The 23681-nt window shown below is 43.2% G+C and overlaps 1 protein-coding gene across 1 annotated transcript in view; it reads left to right on the plus strand.

Annotated features, from left to right (window-relative positions):
* The window catches only part of SUSD3 (sushi domain containing 3), a 178209-nt gene that overhangs the window by 139534 nt on the left and 14994 nt on the right, over positions 1-23681 (plus strand). Inside the window, exons 2-3 of the mRNA XM_040359287.1 lie at positions 9023-9211; positions 19425-19572. Coding sequence (XP_040215221.1) covers positions 9023-9211; positions 19425-19572 — 337 coding nt within the window. The remainder of the gene's footprint in view (positions 1-9022; positions 9212-19424; positions 19573-23681) is intronic.

The following is a 23681-nucleotide window of genomic DNA, read 5'->3' on the forward strand; positions in this document are numbered from 1 at the left end:
CCATTAAATCCAGCATACTGCTGACATCTGCAGTATGCTGTTTGTTTTTGTTTTTTTTGTACTTATCGTTTTATCAGCCTATGTTATCCGGCTCAGAGCGGGGATTCCTTCCGGGTATAGGTGTTCCTAAGCCAAGCGGAGTTGATTGACGGGCTGCTAAAGCGCGTAACGCCTTCCGAAAATACCCAAAGTGACGCTCAAGTGTTTACGGTGCCTGCGCAGTCAGCTCTACACGGCAGGCGCCGTAAACACTCGAGTGTCACTTCGGGTATTTTCGGAAGGCGTGACGCGCTTTAGCAGCCCGTCAATCAAATCCGCTTGGCTTAGGAACGCCTATTCCCCACAGGAATCCCCGCTCAGAGCCGGATAACAACGCTGATAAAACGATAAGTACAAAAAAAAAAAAACAGCATACTGCAGATGAACCTCCGCTTTAAGCAACTTGGTAACCAGTCGTGGACCACAATGAGCGGAGCGGATGACAGGTCACAGCTAGTCTATGGGACTCCGATCTGTCCAGATAGAAGGGGACGAATTCCCTTCTGTTTTTTGGATTGGAGGTAGGTGAGCGTAAATGGACATCTGTCGCTCTGTAGAGGTGAATTGAGGGTCCCATTTGGTCGGGCTGATCATGTGAAAAGGGTCTAAGACTGCTTTCAACTGATGTGCTGCGTTTTTTCTCTATAAAAACTGTAGCTTGCTGACTTTTAATAAACACACACCCACCTGTCCCAGGATCCAGCGATGTGCGAACTTGAGCCGTCGCTTCTCCTTCTTTTTTTATTTTATTTGCAACAACACATAGACATACCAAACGTACAATAGCACAACCAACATCTGGCATAAATCCCAGTAGGGACCCGCGCAGGGGTCAAAAGGTAGCAGTACAGAACCAAGACATGTCAGAGCGAATTAGCGACTACCACAAAAAAAAAAAAACAACATCAATAAGGCAGTCCAGCTCATGCTCCAGGGGCAGGATGATAGTGGACAGTTCCACCTAAGTCATTATGCCAACAGGGGATGGCTCAGCAAGGCCTCAGGCATCGCCACCAGAAATCATAGGAGCCACCTAATCTGCTGCCGCAGTGGAGGGCTCGGCCAACCATTTAGACCAGACTCTGTCATATTTTTTCGGACAGCCTCTGTGTGTATAAGTATCCCTGTATAAAGGAATCTGAGCTAGCATTTTAACATTTCAACTAGGCTACCCGAGCAGAAGTGGGAGTGGGTACCTGTCAAAACTATGTATCTGCTCCCCCCCAGAAAAAAAAAATGACATGCCAACTTTGGCTGTGCAGTTAGTTTTGCACAGAGTGGCCCCGATCCGTGTCTTCTGGGGTCCCTCCGCGGCTGTCTCTGCTCCTCCATGCAAAAGCTTTCCACCTTCATGCGAGCTTCCTCGCATGGTGGAAATCTTTTGCGAGCGCGCTCCCGTGTTACAGCGGCAGCCATAGCCGCCGACTGTATCACTCGGCCCCGCCCCCGGCACGCCGCGTCATCCAATGGCTGCGCTGCTATCAATCCGCCCAGCCTAGCCAATCAACGGCCAGGCTGGGAACCGAACAGGATGACGAGAACGCACCCGGGACTTTCGAGGGGTGAGGTAAGTAAAACGGGGGCTCGGGGTGGGGGGGGGGCGGTGCTGTCAGATGTTTTTTTACCTTAATGCATAGGATGAATAAACTTTTACCTTTACAACCCCTTTAAAGCAGAACTTCCTCTTTTGGGTTGAGCTCCGGTTTAAAATATATTATCACATAGCTACTATTATTTACATTGGTGTATGTCCAATAATTTTGCTGCCAGTGACATCTGTACTTCTCTGGATCTGTCTTATTAATTCCCCAGCTTGCCTTCCTCCTTTGCTGCGGCTCCATTAACCAGCAGGGTAACTATGTACCCATCGCAAACTGTGCACTCCCCACTGCTGCACAAGAGGCCATGTGATCGGCCCATTTCTCCACCCACAGACTATGATTGACAGTCAATGCTATGAGGAAGGCTGCTACAGTCAAAATGCGCTAGCCTAATATGAGAGATTATATAGCCAATAAAAGTCTGCATTTTATGGATTCTACTGAGTGGCTTGTGTTGCCTTAAAGAGCTAATATGCATTTACATAAAAGGCATGCTTTTAATAATGGGGTTTAATACTTCTTTTAGGGGTGTAGCTATAAAAACAAAATTTTCATAGCTATTGGTCCAGCGACACTGCTGGTATACAGTATTTGTTCTGTATAAATGTGACACAATCAAATGTTCTTCTATTTCCTATACAGGTCGAACCTCATTCATTCATTCATAAAAAATACGTTATTTGGGAATGTACTGCATTATGGCCACTAGAGGGAGCTGAGGATCATAAAAAATAAGGGGGTAATCCACAAAAGGGATACGCCGGCGTATCTACTGATACGCCGTCTTATCCCTGTTTCTATCTATGGAACTGATCCACAGAATCAGTATACCATAGATAGGCAGAAGATCCGACATGTGTAATTGAATTACACTGTCGGATCTTAAGGATGCAATTCTAGGCTGGCCGCTAGGTGGCGAGGCCATTGCGGCCGGCCTAGAATATGCAAATGAACACTTACGGCGATCCACGAACGTTCCGACGGGCCCGTTGCGCTAAATCTACGTCGTTTACGTCGAGTTACGCCGCGTAAAAATAGTGCAGAGTCCTATTTGACTAAGCCCTATTAAGTATGGCCGTCGTTCCTGCGTTGAAATTTTAAACTCTACGTCGTTTGCGTAAGACGTTCGTGAATGGCGCTGGACGCCATTTACGTTAACGTCTAAGCAAATGACGTCGGAGCGACATCAGTTAGCGCAGTGCACGTCGGGTAAGTTACCCGACGGAGCATGCGCAGTATGTCCGGCGCGGGAGCGCGCCTAATTTAAATGGGACTCGCCCCATTAGATTCGGCACGCCTTGCGCCAGACGGATTTGAGTTACACCGCCGCAAATTTCCAGGTAAGTGTGTTGTGGATCGATACCTAACTTAGGAAATTTGCGGCAGTGTAACTTAAATCACTTAAATTACGTTGCGCTGCGCTGCGGGGCTGTGGATTTGGCCCTAAGTATGTATTTCATATGATCACCAGCTCCATCTAGTGGATGAATTGTCCCATGAATGAATGAATTGCCCCATTCACATAGAACAAACGTACCAGAAGTTTCGCTGGACAAATAGCTTTGTTCTTTTTTTTTTTGATAAATATTCTCCTAAGTTTGTGTATTAATTTCAAATGTTTCAGGGTTCAACCATCCCAGTTTTATTAAAATTCTAATAACAAAAGTTGTTCCTAACTACGAGTTTTGCTTATCAGGGACATAGGGCTCCATTGGTTAGAGCCATCTATTGCCTGCCAGTGGTCCTTCACTCTTTTATGTAAAAGAGATCTCTTTAGATCTCTCCAGTGCCCCGTCACCCCTGTTCATCAGTCAGGTAGTGACATACATGCAGAGCTTTTTTTCTCAGAAAATAGGTGCAGGAACTCAACCACGACCCGTTCAGATTTCACAAACAGTAGAAGGGTCTTAAAGGGGCATTAAATACCAGACTTGCATTACATACAGAGTGCAGAGTTTAGGGGGTTACAAAGCTGTCCCTTGTAAACACAGAAACAAGACTTCTGTGTTTACAAGTGATTGTGGTGAGCAGGCACCAAAGGGTCTGAGCCAGAGGTGGTGGAACTGAGTTCCCCCAAGTTCCCCCTGAAAAAAAAGCCCTGCATACATGTGACTTGTTCCATGTCACAAACTAAAAGGCAGCAGCTCCCTCTGCTGCTCGACAGTAGTAGTGCGACAGAATAAAACCCGCCTCTGACAATTTCTTAATTGTACCACTGCATGTAAAATTCTGTCTCGTCATCATTGCTTATCTGTTACAAACCTGTGAACATCTGTCTAAATTTTCTGCCCAGGATTGCAGGGTCAGGGGTTGCAAATACACAAAAACTGTCAGATATACTTTGCTAAATGAGAGTCTGTTTTGCATTAAATTGTGGCACAAATTTTCTTGATAAATGTGCCACATAGTGTATGTACTGTATGTACAAGCCTATAGATACTGCCCATGTCTGAATGATTGACCGGGAAAATCCAATCCAAAACTTGGTTCCTCCACAAACAAGCATTGGGATGTCTAGCAAGTTTGAGGTGTGCTTAAAGACCAGAGGTGGGCAAGTAATTTTCCCAAGGGGCCACATAAGAAACTAGACTGAACCAATAGGCTGAACTCTGCTTATTTTAAATATTTATAAAAAGCAGTAACTAATATGGTTTTGGTTAGCTGCTACTGGTAAGAACACTTGCTATAATAAGGCTATGAAAATGTGGAGTAGGTCAAATATAGCCGTCAAAAATAGTAAAAACACCAATAATTATACTAATTCTCAGTTTTATTACCTGTGTGGTGAAGCACAGGACCTGGCAACATCTCCCTACAAGTCCTTATCCACGTCAGATCCTTGCTGCCCACCTGCCATGGTCCGCCCAAGTCGCCCCTTCTACATGGAGGAGGTCACTAAGGGCAAAAGAGTAACTGCCACCATCTTGGCGAGTGGTGGACCAATGAGGGCCAAAGCACAGCCTTCATCTTGTTGAGTGCCTGGCCTGGATCCAGGGAACCCATACTCCTCCCCCAGAGCCATGGATGGTGAAGTTTGGATGCCGCCATGTCTTGTATACGCCTGTTCAGGACAGCCATCACAGATTTTGAAGCCCCTTACACAGCTATAGGCAGGCCCGCCCTGGAGCAGCAGAGAATCGGGGGGGGGGGGGGGGTGCTGACTGGTGTAATGCAACAAAAAAAAACGTGAGGGGGGCCAGCCGGGCCTGTAAGGGGCCCTGGGGACCATCGGGCCCCTTACAGGTGTAATACAAAAAAAAAAAAGGAGGGGGCCAGTCCGTCCCCTTACAGGTGTAATGCCTGTACCCCCCTGATGGCGGCCCTGCACCTGTTCTCCAACACATTAGTATGAAGGTGTGTAGACACATATGCACATATATAAATTGAAACAAAAATAACAGTCACCTTCTAAATAAAAAGCAATGCAGTATTGCGTGCATGGTGTACACTTATTTACAAAAGGCTGAATGTGGCCCTGAGGTCCGTAAAATGCCTAGGTCTGTTATAGGAAAAAATAATTGTCTGATCCACCCATAAATATTCAGATTGGACAATGTTGATCTTATGGCTGTAGGAGCGTTTTGTGATATAAGGACTACCTTGTACAATTTATGGTAGAAAGATCTCATTCTGGCAACCAATACACCACCCTGGTCTCCATGAGTAGAGAAAAAAATTCACGAAACTTTCCATTACGTCCTTTGTTTTCTCCGCACGTAATCTGTCTCATTTTTTACCTGAATGGCAAATCTAAAGTAATCCAATTAGGAAAACAGCAGGGTGTCTAATATTGTGTCATAGGGATTGTGTTTCAAGGAAACATACCGGCAGATCATCTTCAGAACAAAAAAAAATCATATTAAAAATGGTTCTAGTAAGTCACACACTGTTCCTTTTCCCCCACCCTGCTACTATTGCTGTCTCTGTATACAGTCCCTGTTGTGTGATACAAAATTTCTGAACAGTATCGAAACGCTGTTCAGTAACGTCATTGAGTACAATGACAATACAATGTAACCACATTACTGTTACATTGTATTTACTGTTTCATTCATGTGCACAGGGTGGTCTTTGATCTGCATATAAATCAAACTCGCTATTTAAAAAAAATGAGTTGCCCCTAATCAACCCTTAAAGAATATGTTACCCCAACATTTCATATTCCTGATATTTGTCTCCAATACCATGTATTTGTACGAAAAAGTAACCTGTTCTCTTTGTATTGCTTCTGCTGACACGCTACACCCACCCCCCCACTCCCCCCCCCAAACAGCCATTCACAGGGAGGACCAGTGTGCTGCTGTTTCCCCTCCCCTGGCTCTCTGAGCTCCTTTTGCAACTGAGAACAGAGTGTATGTGATCACTTATAAAACAGAAAAAATGAAGGTATTTATATTTTTTTTATATGTATATACACTTGTTTTTACCTTTTCATTTATATTTTAAACCAAATGGTGTGTTTAACAAGATGCAGGTTCACATACTGTATACTTTAATAATTCATTCTTCCCCTTAGATATTTATATTATTTTTTAACCATTAATATTTAAACTTTTTTCATTCCTTTTGTTTGTTAATTTTTTTAGTGTTGTAATAAAAAAATTTGCAAAATAAATGAAAAAAACACATGTTATCATAATTGTAAAAAAACTTTCCAATTCCTTGTACGCAAAACATAATTTTAAAGCCATTACAAACAGGAGAAATTATAGAATAACATGCATTTTATTACACTAACACTTTTGCTGTTTTACAGCTAACACTGGTTGAAAACTTTGTTTTGTTAGGTCTTTTTGTCTATAGATTGCATAAAAAAAATGTATTCTGAAAAAACAAAAAAAAAATGTACTGTACTTATCTTAAAGTGGAAGTCTTCAAATACTAACTATACTTAAACCTGCTCATACCCCCATTCTAAACCTATTCTAACAACCCTGTAGAAAAAATGGGCTAGATTCAGGTAGGGCCACGTAAATTTGTGCGGGCGTAGCGTATGTTATTTACGCTACGCCGCCGCAATTTAGAGAGGCAAGTGCAGTATTCACAAAGCACTTGCTCCGTAAGTTGCGGCGGCGTAGCGTAAATCTGCCGGCGTAAGTGCGCCGAATTCAAATTGTCAAGAGGTGGGCGTGTTTTATGTAAATAAAACATGACCCCACGTAAATGACGTTTCTCACGAATGGCGCATGCTCCGGCCGTGAACGTATCCCAGTGCGCATTCTCCTAATCACGTCGCAAATAGTCAATGCTTTCGACGTGAACGTAATTCACGCAAAGCCCTATTCGCGAACGACTTACGCAAACGACGCAAAATTCGACGCTGTCCCGACGTCCATACTTAACATTGGCTATGCCTCATATAGCAGGAGTAATGTTACGCCGGAAAAAGCCTTACGCAAACGACGTAAAAAAATCCGCCGGGCGTACGTATGTTTCGGAATCGGCATATCCAGCTCATTTGCATATTCTACGCTGAAATCGATGGAAGCGCCACCTAGCGGCCAGCGTAAATATGCACCCTAAGATACGACGGCGTAGGAGACTTACGCCGCTCGTATCTTAGCCTAATTTAGGCGTATATGGGGCCAGATTCACAGAAGAAATACCCCGCAGATACTCCGGCGTATTTTCAAATTTGCCGCGTCGTATCTTAATTTGTTAATTTGTGATTCACAAACAAGATACAACGGCATTTGGCTAAGATCCGACAGGCTTACGGCTTTGTACGCCTTCGGATCTTAGGCTGCAATACTTCGGCGCCGCTGGGTGGAGTTTGCGTCGTTTTCCAGCGTCGGGTATGCAAATTAGCTTTTACGGCGATCCACGAAGGTACTCGCGTGCGTTACGTCGTCGCAAGTCGTTTTTTCCCGTCGCAAAGTTAAGCCTGCTTTTTCATGCCTTAACTTTAGACGAGCCATGTTAAAGTATGGCCGTCGTTCCCGCGTCGAATTTAAAAAAAAAATTCGGCGTAAGTACGTTACGCACGTCGCCATTCACAAACACGTCGGGGCGCCGTAATTTCGCGCAAAGCACGGTGAGAAATTTCCAAACGGAGCATGCGCAGAACGTTCGGCGCGGGAGCGTGCCTAATTTAAATGGTACACGCCCCATTTGAATTAGGCGGGCTTGCGCCGGACGTCTTTACGATACACCGTCGTAAGTTTACACGCCAGTGCTTGGTGAATCAGGCACTTGCGCTGAAAACTTGCGGCGGTGTAACGTAAAGACGATACGTTACGCCGCCGCAGTTTTTGCTGAATCTGGCCCATGGTTTCCAGAATGCGCTTAAATTTACGACAGCGTAGATTCAGAGTTACGACGGCGTATCTACTGATCTACCAGAAATGTAAACATTGGTTTGGGCCATTAGGATTATCCCCCTCCCCCGATAGGGATTATTTCTCCCATTTCAGCCAACCATAGTACGGGTCATGTAGCACAAGCCTCAGCATTTGCTCAGCTCATGATCACCATGCTGGTGTGCCCTCTTACATTAGTTGCTGCTGTAAGTGGGGCCAAAAGATGGTTTGAGGCCTGTGCAGAGAGGGTGAAAGGGGATCTAGATAGCCGGTATAGCAGCCACACTGCTTGTTTTTGGTTGCCATTCCATTAAGGCCCCATGCACACGAGACGCTGGTAAACTCGAGTTCAGAGGCATTTGGGCATTTTTTTCAACTGCCCCTGAACACATTTAATGTTATCCTATGTGTCCATGCACACATTCACGTTTTTTTGCGTTTTAAAGCAGTTGGGTTTAGGCTCGCTTTTTCAGATGCGAAATTTTGGGTTCAGACACAAACGTTTTTGCGTTTCAAAGCTTTGGGAGGGTCTACAATGTCTTTGTTATGAACGCTGATAGCCGCAAACGCGGTAAAACGCCGCTAAACGCAGCAAAACGTCGCGAAATTCGCTGCAAAAACGGGCGTTTTAAACGCCGGTTTTTGCCTTTGAAAACTTGAGTTTACATGTGTTTGCATTTGCTTCTCGTGTGCATGGGGCCTAACAATCACGAAATCGGGGAGAAGAGGGGGTGTACTTTGGCATCTTTGCCTTGGGCGCTAACAGACCTTTTCTTGGTTATCAATGGCAGCCTTCATATCTCTCCCGTGACAGTTTTCCTTTAAGAAAAAAAGGTATCTCAACAATGAAACAGTAGTCACAGCAATGTACTAGTCACAGCACATTGCCTTTCTCTGTAGTGAAAAAAAGGATCAGTGAATTTACAGATTGCTTTATAGACACTTTCTGGTCTGTGTAGCATGAAACTGCGAAGGATTATTTAGGGCTGACCTCTTATTTATGGCCTACATGCTCAGCCTCCTGTCTATTGATTATTTGAAATGCAGGCAATCATTGTAGCTGTTCTTTGTGCTTGTTTCTAGGTCAGTGTAAAAAGATTGTGGCTCCCGAGTCAGGCTCCTACCATATCGTACACGGCAATGGCTCGTCAGTGGGGACTGTTATTATGTTCCAGTGCTCCTCTTCCTATCAACTGGTCGGAGAAGGGCTAACAACCTGTGTCTGGAAGGGGAATAGTACCTTATGGACGTCTGGAACACCAACCTGTAAACGTAAGAAAATGTCTTTACTTTCCCATTTTTTTCCTAGTAATTATTTTATCAACATCCAGTGAACAATTGCATGAAGATGAGTGGTTAGCAAGGCTGCTTTGCCGCTGTAGGGTTTTCGGTTATAGCTAAACTCCAGGTAGGTGCATCATTTTATCGAGAAAGGGAGTGTGGAATAGAGTATGGATTAAACATACAATAATGGACTGATTTTAGGGTATCATCCCGATATATATGGTGAAGGAAAGGTAAGGGAGTGCTAGGGAAGGTTCCATCCACTGATGGCACTGCCTGATATTTGGCGTGCAGTACTGTGGCCCACCAGCAGGTGTCTCCTGCCAGTCTGGAGCTGCCAGGGGAGCTTTCCCCTGGTGGTGGTATTATGTGATCTTTGGGCCACAGTACTGGCGTCCACCACGCCTGAACCCTGAGCCTTGTATCTGTACCCGTCCCTCCTGTGATCCATCCATCCTCTCCTTGTTCTGTTTGTTTTCCCTTTCCCCAGCTGCTGACCTCCCATTGATGATCCTGCCCTGGCCCTGTTTATGATTCTGGATTTCCCCATTACTTGTACATATTTGTCTCTTATTGTTATTATTTGTGGGTTCTGTTGGGTATTGGTTGCTGTGCACTGTGTGGTATTGGAGGTGGTTGTATTTATATTATTTCACTTATCTTTAAAGTGGATGTAAACCCCCAAAAAAATGTTTTTTTTTTTTTATGTCACAATGTAGAGTATAATATTCCCTATCATCAGTCTTGCCACACAGAGTTAATCCAGCACTGAGCAATCCTCTTTTAATGTTCAGTGAAAATTAACAGAATTCCAGATAAAAACTTGCCAAATTATAAAGTCCGTTTCTCTGTTCTTGCTTTGTGTTACAGGTTATTTACATATCTAGAGCTTGGACATGTTTATCATATGTTATGTTATGTTTATCATAATATGAGGTGATCCAAAGTTCATTGTATATTACCAGGATATGTAAATAACCTGTAACACAAAGCAAGAACAGAGAAACAGACTTTATAATTTGGAAAGTTTTTATCTGGAATTCTGTTAATTTTCACTGAACATTAAAAGAGGATTGCTCAGCGCTGGATTAACTCTGTGTGGCAAGACTGGGCACAGATGATAAGAAATCTTATACTCTACATTGTGACATCAATATTGTCAATTGACAATATGACGTCCTTGTCTTTCACAGCCACTAGGGGGCACCCGTTGTGTTACTGGCAAACCAGTCACTATACGCTTATTGCGATTTTTAACCAAAAATAGGTAGAAGAATACGTATCGGCCTAAAATTAGATTTTTTTTTTTTTTTTAAATGGGATATTTATTAAAGCAAAAAGTAAAAAATAGTGTTTTTTTTTTTTTTCAAAAGTGTCGCTCTTTTTTTGTTTATCGCACAAAAAATTAAAACCGCAGAGGTGATCAAATGCCGCCAAAAGAAAGCTCTATTTGTGGGGGAAAAAGGACGTCAATTTTGTTTGGGAGACACGTCGCACGACCGCACAATTGTCAGTTAAAGAGACGCAGTGCCGGAAGCTGAAATTTTACCTGGGCAGGAAGGGGGTATACGTGCCCAGTAAGCAAGTGGTTAATAAATCATTATATTTCACTTACACATGTTTGGGTTTCCTCCGTTGCAGTCCACACAGTTCTGGTCTTATCTGATACGTAACAGGGAGGCTTTGGGACTTTAAATATACCCCTAGAGTCACCTATGTATGATTCAACATAACATATAAGATAATAAAACACAATTTGATTAAATACAGTATACAACCATCTAGAAATCATATTAGACATTAGATATATCACAAAGGCAAAAAATCTGTGTCCTACTCGTTTCATGGATACAACGCTTCTCCAGGATCCACATAGCGAGTACGCCGGCATATCTACTGATACGCCGGCTTACTTTCAAATTACCCGCGTCGTATCTTTAGTTTGAATCCTCAAACCAAGATACAACGGCATCTGGGTTCGATCCGACAGGCGTACGGCTTTGTACGCCTTCGGATCGTAGGTGCAATACTTCGGCGCCCGCTGGGTGGAGTTCGCGTCGTTTTCCGCGTCGGGAATGTAAATTAGCTTTTTACGACGATCCACGAACGTGCGGCCGTCGCATTCTCTTACGTCGTCTCTAGTCGGCTTTTTCCGGCGTATAGTTAAAGCTGGTGTTTTGCGGCGTATAGATAGACTTGCCATGTTAAGTATGGCCGTCGTTCCCGCGTCGAAATTAAATTTTTTTTTTTTTTGCGTAAGTCGTCCGTGAATAGGGATGGACGTAAGTCACGTCCAAGTTAAAAAAATGACGTCGTTGCGACGTCATTTTGCGCAAAGCACGGCGGGAAATTTCGAAACGAAGCATGCGCAGTTCATTCGGCACGGGGACGCGTTTCATTTAAATGAATCACGCCCCCTACCCGCCGATTTGAATTCCGCCGCCAGAAATACACTACGGCGCCGTAACTTACGGCGCGAAATCTTCCTGGATTTGACTTAAAGCCAGGTAAGATACGGCGGCGTAGCGTATCTCTGATACGCTGCGCCTATCCAATTCTATGTGGATCTGGCCCTCTGTATTTATTGGCGTATAACACTCACTTTTTTACCCTAAAAATAGAGGGTAAACTGTGCCTGCGTGTTATACGCAGGGGGCTGCGGAAAGTTTTTTTACTGAAACTTCCCTCTTAAGGTTAGGGTGCGTGTTATACGCCTGTGCGTGTTATACGCCGATAAATACGGTAACAAAAGGCAAAACTTTTTTTTGTTTTGGGTGGATTGGAGAGGGACTAAAACACTGGCCAGGTTTTTATTGCTGTTTGTGCCCCTGATTAGGGGGATTCACCCTCTCTATTTGTCCTGTTTTCTGTGATCACTGAGAAGCAAAGTGAAAGAAAGTCCAAAATTTTGGGTTGTGACAAATAATAACAGAGGAAAAGTCTTGTCCAATGGGGTCACTAGTTCTGGTGACAACCCGTGATTCCCCCACTTTGGAGAGATTTCCTCTTACTTCCTGTTGTGGCTATGAGAAAGTAAGTGAAGTGAAATCCCCCCAATGGGACACAGATGGCACAAAAAATTTACAAAGGTTATTAATCTCCCTTTCTCTATCCAAAATGTTAAAAAAATGCCTTTAGTGCTACTTTATGGGTCATGCACAGAGGGTCGTACACTGTCAAAAAGGAGCATATTTCTGTGCGCAGGAGTCAAAGGTGTAAATGTACGTCTCCTGCCAGCCATGCCGATCGGATCTTCTTCCTGATTGGCCGGTAGGAGATTCAGTGTTACAATAGCCTAATATTCATACACAACTGAGTGGGTTTTGAGCGCAGTACTCTGCGCCCTCCGAGACCACCCTTTTTTGAAGCCTATTAGAGTCTCTGGCTCCAATCACAAGCTTAACCCCCCCCCCCCATTGGAATCCATGCATCCGGCACCCCTGCATGTGGATCAGGGGACGAGACAAATAGATGATGGGGGGTGCCCATGTACCCCTAGTAGACGGGCCGCCACTGATCAATAGTAATTTGCTGTGAACAGACACAACTGCAGCAAAAGCCTGAATGGACAATTTAGTGACATCAATTCCATTATGCGCCGATTTAGTCAGATTCACGGATCCCCGGCTGATCGAACTGCACACAACCAATGTAACAAGGGTCTTGAGAGTATAATAATATATGAGTGAAATCACAGGGAATTAAATGTTTTTCTTGTTTGCTTATCAATGGGTGAATTTTTTAAAGCAACTTAAGGGAGCTCAAACAATCTGCATAATAAACTATACTGCCGACAGTTCCTTAAAAAAGTATTCATACCATGGGCGTCCGCTGAAATTTTTTCAGGCGGGGGTGCTTCCGCAGCGGTGATACACATTTAACCCTTTCTTCAAATGCTAGCAGGGGTTAAAAGCGCCCCGCTAGCGGCCGAATAGCACAGCTAAAACAATGGTAAGGCAGCGCTTTACCGATAACGCGGCCAGTTGGCAGTGTAAAATAGCTATTGAGATAATTCAGCTTCACTCCATGCCCATATAAATATAGCCTAGAGAATGTACAGACCCCCCCTCCAGCACAGACCCCTCCATTCAGCACAGATAGACACCCCCTTCATCACAGCCCCCCCATTCAGCACAGACCCCATTCAATTGCCCCCCCCCCCCCTGCCCTATGGAGCAGACGCCCATGATTCATACCCCTCTAAATGTTCCACATTTTGTCATATTACAACCAAAAACGTAAATGTGTTTTATTGGGATTTTATGTGATAGACCAACACAAAGTGGCTCATAACTGTGAAGAGTAAGAAAAATAATAATAATAGATTTCAATTTTTTTTTACAAATAAATATGTGAAAAGTGTGGCGTGCAAATAAATATGTGAAAATAAATATGTGAAAAATTCATGCACAAAAAACATGAGTATGGTCCGTATAGTGCGCCAGTTTACAGTTTTACTAATTAAGAGGAAGATTTACAAACATTCACACATATGTGCCTAAATAACTGACCAGTGACATAAAAGTTTTACATTTTTTTTATTGATCTAAACACTTCATTAGTTTACTGATATTTACGTGTCTATGTGTACAGGCCCATTAACAGCAATGAGTTGCATTTAGATTAGTAAAACAAATGCCTGATGCCGCGTACACACGGTCGTTTTTTGTGATGAAAAAAAACGTCATTTTTTAGCATGAAAAAAAAGAAGTTTTTCCAACTTCATTTTAAAAAACGACGTAGCATACACACCATCGTTTTTTCAAAGAGCTCTAGCAAAGCACGTACGGCAGCACTCTGTTCCATTCAAGCTCACGTCATAACTTGCTTCTAAGCATGCGCGGGTTTAAAAACTTTGTTTTAAACGTCGTTATAGCTACACATGGTCATTTTTTATGACACAAAAAACGACGTTTTGAAAAATGACATATAAAATTGAAGCATGCTCGAATTTATTTTTTTTGTTGTTTTTCAGAAGACATAAAACAAAGTTTTCCATACACACGGTCATTTTAAATGACGTTTTTAAAAATGTCGTTTTTTTTCATCACAAAAAACGACCGTGTGTACGCAGCATGAGAGTCTAAAAACATGACATTTTCCGCTCCCGTGCGCAAGAATCTTTGCATATAGATTTTTCTATTGATATAGTGTATACCTGTCATCTTCAAAAATAATGTATGTCATATTCAAATTTAATTTAATGTCAATTTTTTATGTAGCAGTTTAATTAAACATGAGGGGGATCAGAGAGAGATGTTTATTCTAATTTGCTGACTCATCAGCTCACTTCCATCTGTCTTCGCTGACTCGAACGCACGACACAGGAAGGTTAAATAAAAAGCAGTAAAATATAAAGGAGCTCAAATAATCTGCATAATAAACTATACTGCCTACAGTGCCTTGAAAAAGTATTCATATCCCTTGAAATTTTGCACATTTTGTCATATTAACTAAAAACGTAAATGTATTTTATTGGGATTTTATGTGATAGACCAACTTAAGTGGCACATAATTGTGAAGTGGAAGGAACATAATTAATAGTTTTCAAAATTTATTACAAATAAATATGTGAAAAGTGTGGCGTGCATTTGTATTTACTCCCCTTGTAGAATTACCTTTCACTGCAATTACAGCTGCAAGTCTTTTTGGGGGATGTCTCTACCAGCTTTGCACATCTAGAGCGTGACATTTTTGCCCATTCTTCTTTGCAAAATAGCTCAAGCTCCGTAAGGGATATCACAAGATATCCAAGGAATTAAGAATGCGAATCAGCAGTGTTCAAACTCTTATCAAGAAGTGGAAAATGAAGGGTTCTGTTGAAACCAAACCACGGTCAGGTAGACCAACTAAAATTTCAGCCACAACTACCAGGAAGAATTTTGGGGATTCAAAGAAATACCAACAAATAACTTCAGGTGAAATTCAGGACTCTCTGTTTCAAGATGCACAATAAAGTTTCCTGCTTACAATACGCCAAACAGCACAGAGACAAGCCTCAAACCTTCTGGCACAAAGTCATTTGGAGTGATGAGACCAAACTTGAGCTTTTTTGCCACAACCATAAACGCTTCATTTAGAGAGGAGTCAACAAGGCCTATGATAAAGGTACACCATTCCTACTGTGAAACATGGAGGTGGATCCCTGGTGTTTTTGGGATGTGTGGGCTACAAAGGCACAGGAAGTTTGAGGAGATGCATGCTGTATGTTAAAAAAAAATACTGGAGGAACATTTGATTCATCAGCCAGGAAGCTGCGCATTGGGACGTACTTGGACATTCCAACACAACAATGATCCAAAACACAAGGCCAAGTCGACCTGTCATTGGCTACAGTAGAATAAAGTGAAGGTTCTGGAGTGGCCATCTCGGTCTCCTGACCTCAATATTATTGAGACACTCCGGGGAGATCTCAAACGTGCCATTCATGCAAGACAGCCCAAGAATTTCCAGGAACTGGAGGCTTTTTGCCAATAGGAATGGGCAGCTTTACCATCTGAGAAGATAAAGAGCCTCACCCACAAATACCACAAAACTTTTCAAGCTGTTGTTGATGTTAAAGGTGGCAATACACGTTATTAACCACTTCCATACCGGGCACTTACGCACCTTCCTGCCCAAGCCAATTTTCAGCTTTCAGCACTGTCGCACTTTGAATGACAATTGCACGGTCATGCTACACTGTACCCAAACAATTTTTTTATCATTTTGTTCCAACAAATAGAGCTTTCTTTTGGTGGTATTTGATCATCTCTGCGGTTTTTATTTTTTGCGCTATAAACAAAAGAAGAGCGACAATTTAAAAAAAAAACACAATATTTTTTACTTTTTTAATTAATAAATATCACAATTTTTTTTTGAAAAAAAAAAATTTCCTCAGTTTAGGCCGATACGTATTCTTCTACATATTTTTGGTAAAAAAAATCGCAATAATCATATATTGATTGGTTTGCGCAAAAGTTATAGCGTCTACAAAATAGGTGATAGATTTATGGCATTTTTATTTTATTAATTTTTTTACTAGTATTGGCGACGATTTGCGATTTTTTTACTGTCACCGTGACATTGCGGAGAACACATCGGACACTTTTGAGACGTTTTTGGGACCATTCACATTTATACAGCGATTAATGCTATAAATATGCATTGATTACTGTGTAAATGTGACTGGCAGGGAAGGGGTTAACCACTAGGGGGCGAGGAAGGGGTTAATATGTTCCCTAAGATGTGTTATAACTGAAGGGGGGAGGGGACTTACAAGGGGAGGAGACCGATGTGTGTTCCTCTGTACTGGGAACACACATTGGTCTCCTCACCGCTGACAGGAGGTGGATCTGTGTGTTTACACACACAGATCAACACTCCTGCCGTGATTACCGACAATTGCGGGCACCCGGCGGCAATCGCGGCTGCCGGGCACCCGTGCCGGGTCACGAGCGTCGCCACGGGCGCGCGCCCTAGATCGCCGGGAACGCAGGACGTCATATGACGTCCACCCGGATCGAGAAGGGGTTCCTGCCGCCGTCATTTCACAATGACGCGGTAGGGATGTGGTTAAGAACTGGGGTATGTAAACTTTTGATCAGGGTCATTTGGGTAGTTTCTGTTGTGATTATGATTTAAAACGAGTAAACACAGTTGATTGATAATAAATGGCTTCAGCCAAACACTAACCATGAGTGAAAGAAAAGTATTTGTGTTATCATTCCTATTCTCTGAAAAATGGGCAAAATAATAAATTCTGCCAGGGTATGTAAATTATGCGCACAACTGTATAAATAAACAAGGCAGTTATCCATGGGAACAAATGCATTTTTATTATGTAATGAGCAACCTTGATATTTCAAAGAAGAAGATCGCATTATGTTTAGCCCTGGAAGAAACTAGCGACCTGTAAACGGTGCACAATAAAGATGATTCTTTTTTTTTTTAAACAAATTGCCTTTTCTAGTTTCATTTGTCTTGCTGTTCATTGGCATGCAAAAGCATTTAATAAGGCCTAAATAGGAGACAAGAGGTATGCATAAGGCTAAGTAAGACAGCTGTAGTCTAGGAAACAGAAAATAAGAGAAGAGGAAACAGATGAAAAAGATCCAACCCTCCCAGGGTGCTGCAGGTTCAAGAAAGTTGTTGAGTTAAGCATAATTCCCCAGTGATTCTAGGCGGAGAGTGTGAGATCTCTCATCATTCCAACATTATGGGATCTTTCTGTGTGATTCACCCTCCTCTGAATATGTGACAGCACTAGTGCTTATCTGGAGGCTGCTCAGGGCACACAATATTACACACTTACATAGCTGGTCGGGTGACGCTATTATTTTGTGGTTCAGCAACTAAGTTTATTTTTTTCAGCTTTGTGTCTTTCTCTATTCTGTTTCCTCCTCCATACCAGGGCTCAAGTCCTGCGGGAACGCGTGGGAACGGAGTTCCTGCACTTTTTTCACAGCAGGAACTCAGTTCCCTTTGCAGGACTAGAGCAGCCGAGCCGCCCGAGCCGCCCAAGCCAATCCTTCACTAAGCGGCGATGCCCAGCTCAAGTCACTATCAGGGGCAGGCGAACCTTAGTAATCCTTTATGTTACTGGCCGCTTCCTGTATATGGATTCATCGGGTAGTGTGCGTTTATTCCGTCACTTCCTCGATGCCGCAATGTCTCCTGGGAGCTTTTGTCATTGTTTCCAGGAGACATTGCGGAGGTCTGCCGCTAGTTATCGTGGGATTTAGAAAGAACTTGCGGTTTAGTAATTATGCATAGGAGTGTATCATTTTTTTTTTGGGTGGGGGAGTGGATCTTGGGTGGAGTTCCCACACTTTTTTCCCCAGGACTTGACCCCTGCTCCATACTATAGCATGTTTTTTTTTTTCACATTTACTATTAAGGTAAAAAAAACTTCTGCATGCAACTGCCCCCAAGCCCCCCTCCACCCCCTTATCGGACTATTATATTTATGGACTTTTGTTATATGCTCTTTTTTTGTTTTATCTATTAGCGCAACTTTACAGAGCTTTATTTTTACCCGCCCCGCGTATTGTTTACGCGCGGATCCAGCAGCGATCGCAGCGGATCTATCCGCTGAAAACGGTCCGGCGGACCGTTTTCAGCGGATCGATCCGGTCGTGTGTACGGGGCCTCAGATACAAGTCAGATTTTAGGCATCCTCTGCTATAAAAATTTCAGAACATTGAGATTTCACCAACTGATTATAAGGAACCAGTCGCTTCTATTCAGAATCAGTCTTTAGAGGACATCGAGAAACAAACAGCTATTTATTCAGATCAAAAAGATAAGATTCTGCACAACGTTTGGTAAAATCCTTGCTATGTACATTGATCACCCAGAAGTGAGTTTTTTGGGGGTTTTTTCCAACAAAAGTGACATTACACTTTAAAGTCCCCAGAAATGCTTGCAATTTACCCCCCCCCCCCCCCCCCCGCTCCGCTGCTCCTAATTGGTTAGGGGGTGTCTTTTTTTCCATTATCTGTGCCCCTTTCTGATCATGATGTGCTGGTCGGACTATTTCTTCAGTTTCCGGTGCATACCCATTCAGCTTCACTCGCATGTTCTTCTGCCTTGGTTGAAGTCCCGGCCAACTTATCTCCTTGCCTTCCCTGGTTGAGTGATCTTTCGCCGCTCCCCCCCCAGTAAAAGCCAGGGGCCCGGAGAGTGAGACTTGACAGGCTGCGAGGTGGGCGGCGACGGGCAGAGTCGCTGATTGCCGCCATTACTAGTAAAAAAAAAAAATATGTCCCCAAATTTAATTTAAAAAATCTGGTCACCTTACTATATATAGTATGTATATATATCAACTGCCCCACATACGATCAGGTAGAGAAAGTATCTCCTTTTTAGTGACTGTCATGTAAAACTACACTAGACTGCCAAACTGCAGCAGCGTAAGATTCCTTAAGCCTTCATTATACATTTATATTTATCACCACAGGCTATTTGGATGACTGCTTCCAATTAATATCCATCAGAGGCAGCCATGAACATAAGAAATATAAAAATAGGACCCTACTTAAGTGGTGCCTTAAATACAATGTCAGCTTTGAATGGCATCCAGAAGTTAAAATAATTTGTCACTTTGAAGCTAAACATCAGCTCTGCCAGGGAAAAACAAGAGGACCCTGTACAATAGCTTAATGATGAAATGCCTCTTGCATTTGACATCCATGACTATAATTTATTTCCTGTTTTACAGCTCTATCAAAATATGAGACGTTTGGATTTAAAGTGGCGGTCATTGCCTCTATTGTGAGCTGCGCCATCATCCTGCTCATGTCGATGGCATTTTTGGTTTGCTGTCTTGTGAAATGTGTGAAAAAAAGTGAAAAGAGAAGATCCAAAAGGTAAGCTGGAGCAACTGCCATTTTCCTATGGGGTCAGAGGGCCCAAACATAACTGGCACTCTCCCTATTTCCCAGCTGTGCACTAGAATAGCATTTCTCAAAATTGTGTTGTCACCCAAGCTCCTGACGGCAGAGGCGGCTCTTTAATTAGGCAAATTAGGCGGTCGCCTAAGGCCTCACACTCACAGGGCCCTTACAGCCACCTAACCTACCCAATGCATTACCCCAGTTTAGTGGGACAGGGGACCTTAACGCTGCTGTGTTCAGGCAGCGTTAAGAGCCCTGACTCAAGAGTGGGGCCGCCAACGTCCCTAACAACCAGTGAATATAGGCGACACCACCCCTTGTGACGTCAATGACTCAGCATGCCCTCGGTCAATGATGTCACAAGGGGGCAGGTTCACCAGGTGACATCACCGGGTGGCCCCAGGCAGTTAGTTATTAAAAAGCAGGACCGCCTTGTTAAAGGGGGCTTCCGGATTCCAATAAGCCCTATGTCTGCAGACCCCCACAACCATCGACCAGGGTTGTGGGGAAGAGGCTCTTGTCCTTGAATTATTTTTCCCATCATGGGCGTGAGTGGGGCCCCATACCAAGTTTTGCTTAAGGCCTCACAAAGCCTAGAGCCGCCTCTGCCTGACGGAGACTACAAGTGGCTGTATCTACACAGGCATTGTCCACCATTGAGACCTACCATGCAGCCCTTGCTGGAGTGCATATAGGCAAGCAAAAGGGGATGTAGAAGATGCCATAGATGTTACAAAAATATGTATATTATAAAAAAACACAAGGACATATTATATAATGCACAGTTATTTAGCAAACTAAATGCCGTTCAGATAGGGTTTACATCTAGTCAGACACAACATGAAAAGCACCCATCTGACCTTGTCCTTAATCAGGGATACATATGATTTACAGACCTCCTGGGGCTGGCTGAAGTAAGATCGGGTAAGATGGTAAGGTACAGATGGAGCTGCTGTCAATCAGACCAGTACCTGTCCAAATCACATCTCTGATTAAAGAGATTATCTGAAAAGCCTGATATAAAAAAATTATTAAAAAACATTAACTCTAAAAAATGTGGATGTTACAATATATTTATGTTTTTTGTTTTTTTTTGGTGGGATTTCTCCTCAATTTCTGTAAGGTCACTAAGACAAGAAACTAGGAGAAATCTCTTCAGTAACTTGTGCACCAAATCCAGGTAGTTGTAAAATGCGCCACTCTTACATTGTGGTTCATTGAATTCGCCAAATTCAAAATAAATGACCAACAGTGGGGTAAATTCAGATACAATGGAGTATCTATGGGCGGGCGTAACGTATCTCAGATACGTTACACCGCCGTAAATTAGGGCGCAAGTTCCGTATTCAGAAAGAACTTGCGCCCTAAGTTACGGCGGCGTAACGTATGTGGTCCGGCGTAAGGCCGCGTAATTCAAATGTGAATGATGTGGGCATGTTTTATTTAAATTAATGGTGACCCCACGCATGCGCCGTTCGTGAAAGAATACCAGTGAGCATGCTCAAAATTACGCCTCAAATAGTCACTGCTTAAGACGTGAACGTAACTTACGTACAGCCCTATTCGCAAACGACGTAAAAAAATGCGCCGGGCAAACGTACGTTTCTGAATCGGCGTATCTACCTAATTTGCATATTCAACGTGTAAATATACGGAAGCGCCACCGAGCGGCCAGCATAAAATTGCAACTAAGATACGACGGCGTAAGAGACTTACGCCGTTTGGATCTTAGTCAAATCTATGCGTAACTGATTCTAAGAATCAGGCGCATAGATACGACGCCGCAGCTCAGAGATACGACGGCGTATCTGGAGATACGCCATTGTATCTCGTACCTGAATCTGGCCCAGTGTGTATCTTATGAAAGTAGAGTTAAATAATACCAACTCTCTTATAGTGTACAGAGAGAGAAACTGGCGCAGAAAGATTTTGGTAAAGTGTCTCTCATGCAAGTACAGGAATTTGTTACATCTTGCATCACTTTTAAAATGCATTAGAGACACTGTTGAAAAATCTGTCTGCGCCAGTCTTTATGAATGCCAGGGATTATTGCAAAGCATTATTGGGACCCTTTTACACAATATGGAGTACACTTTTTCAGGTACTTCAATTTATTTACATTTCAAGAGAAAGTGTAGTGCTTTTAGTTAACTAAGATAGTTAAAGCGGGGGTTCCGCGGGTTTTCGTTTTTTTTCTAAATCCTTCTGCCGCTCTTACCTGGTTCAAATAAGCACCCGTGTCTCCCAGTCTTTCAGCCCACAGCATTTAATTTCTCCCGAAACGGATATGTTTTAAAATCCCGAGATGGACGTTTCCATCTTTACTGTGGGCACTGTGAATCCCAGCAGCTTATCCTTCCGGGATACAGTGAATGCTGACGTCCCAGCATTCACCGCTCTATCCCGCGCATGTGCAGTGTTGACGGCGAGCGTCGCCGTCAACACTGCACTGTTGCCATCACAACGGCCGGCCGGAGTCACGTGACCCGCGAGATATCGTGGGATTACAGCACAGCGCTTCTCCTGGGATTCTCACTCACTCCCAGGAGACTTAGCGCTGGTCCGGAGAAAATCGAATACACGCACATTCCCGCGGGGAAACACTGATTGACGGGAGAGAAAATGCTAGATAAACAAGGTAAAGACAGCGATTAAAAAAAAAAAAAAAACGGTTTAGGTATTATCGATGGGTATTGTTTTAATTCAGCCAAACTTGAAATTTAGGATGAACCTCCGCTTTAAAGCGGAGGTCCTGCTTTAACTATTCAGCTGGTGACTTTTAATAAATGGACACTTACCTGTCCTGGAGTCCAGCGATGTTGGCACCTGAAGCCGAGCAACCACTCGTTTCTTGGCTGCCCCCTCCGCCATCCTCGGTGAGGGAATCGGGAAGTAAAGCGTTGCGGCTTCACTGCCTGGTTCCCTACTGCGCCATTCACTGGTCCCTGATCTCTCCTGGGAGCAGTGTGTTACCTAGAAGACAGCGGGGGGGGGGTGACGTGAAGGGGCGTGACTCCCACATGAATCAATACCCGGAAGTGGTGCAAATACCTGTTTTATACAGATATCTAAACCCCCCTGAAAGGTGCCAAATGTGACACCCGAAGGAGGGGGGGGGGTTCCAAAAAGCGGAAGTTCAATTTTTGGGTGGAACTTCGCTTTAAAGTGTTACCACACCCAGGACCCTGCATTCACTATGTCTGGTCCCTAACATGACACAGAACATGGAAATGCAATTATTTTAGTAAATATAAACTGCTAAATACCTTTTTCTCATCAGCAGTTAGAGCTTCTATAAGTCTTTGGTTAAATCTTGTAGGAGGAGTTTTTATTCTCCCTTGATTGTCCTATGAGAATGCAGGACCCGGACCCCTGTGCTGATCTCATTCACTCTCCCAAGAAAAGAAAAAAAAACTCTCTAGCAATACACACCAAACTGAGCATGAGCAGAGTGCCTCAAAAGCTCTGTACTATCAGCAGATAGATTGGGGTCAGTGGAAAAAGGGGAGGTTAAGAGCAGACAGGATCAAACAGCCTTTTTTAACACACTGCAGATGATTAACACCTTAGGTTCTACATTCGGTATAACAAGCATGCTTTACTGCATATACAGATTGATTTAACTGTTGTGGGTTTAATAACATTTTAAGGCCTAATGTCTTGCAATCAGTATTAAAATGAGACCAGCTCCTTGGAGTCAGTGTGGTAATTTATAGGATCAGAGTTGACATGCTGAGCCCAGTGTTCCTGTTATCCCCTTGGTACCAGAATAGCTTTCAATGTGAAAATCTTTCATTTGAAAGTTCCCCAGCGCTGTGAATTAACCATTGCTGAGTCAAGAGTATACCTAGAATAATTTGCATATTCTGCTGGCTTTGTGCCCTTGAAATGCTTACAGCTTTACTTATTCACCTTTTCATCTTTCTCTTCTATTTGCTGGCTGTCAGCATAATTATCTTAAAATAGAAATGCCTCTTATTAAGAATCTCTGAAATATCGTATAACGGAAACATGTGGATTGTGAAACTACTATAATACGTGGTCTTGTCATTATTATTCACACTTCATTTTAATGGAATAGA

This window comes from Rana temporaria, chromosome 7 (genome assembly GCF_905171775.1).
Source record: "Rana temporaria chromosome 7, aRanTem1.1, whole genome shotgun sequence".
Taxonomy (NCBI): Eukaryota; Metazoa; Chordata; class Amphibia; order Anura; family Ranidae; genus Rana; species Rana temporaria.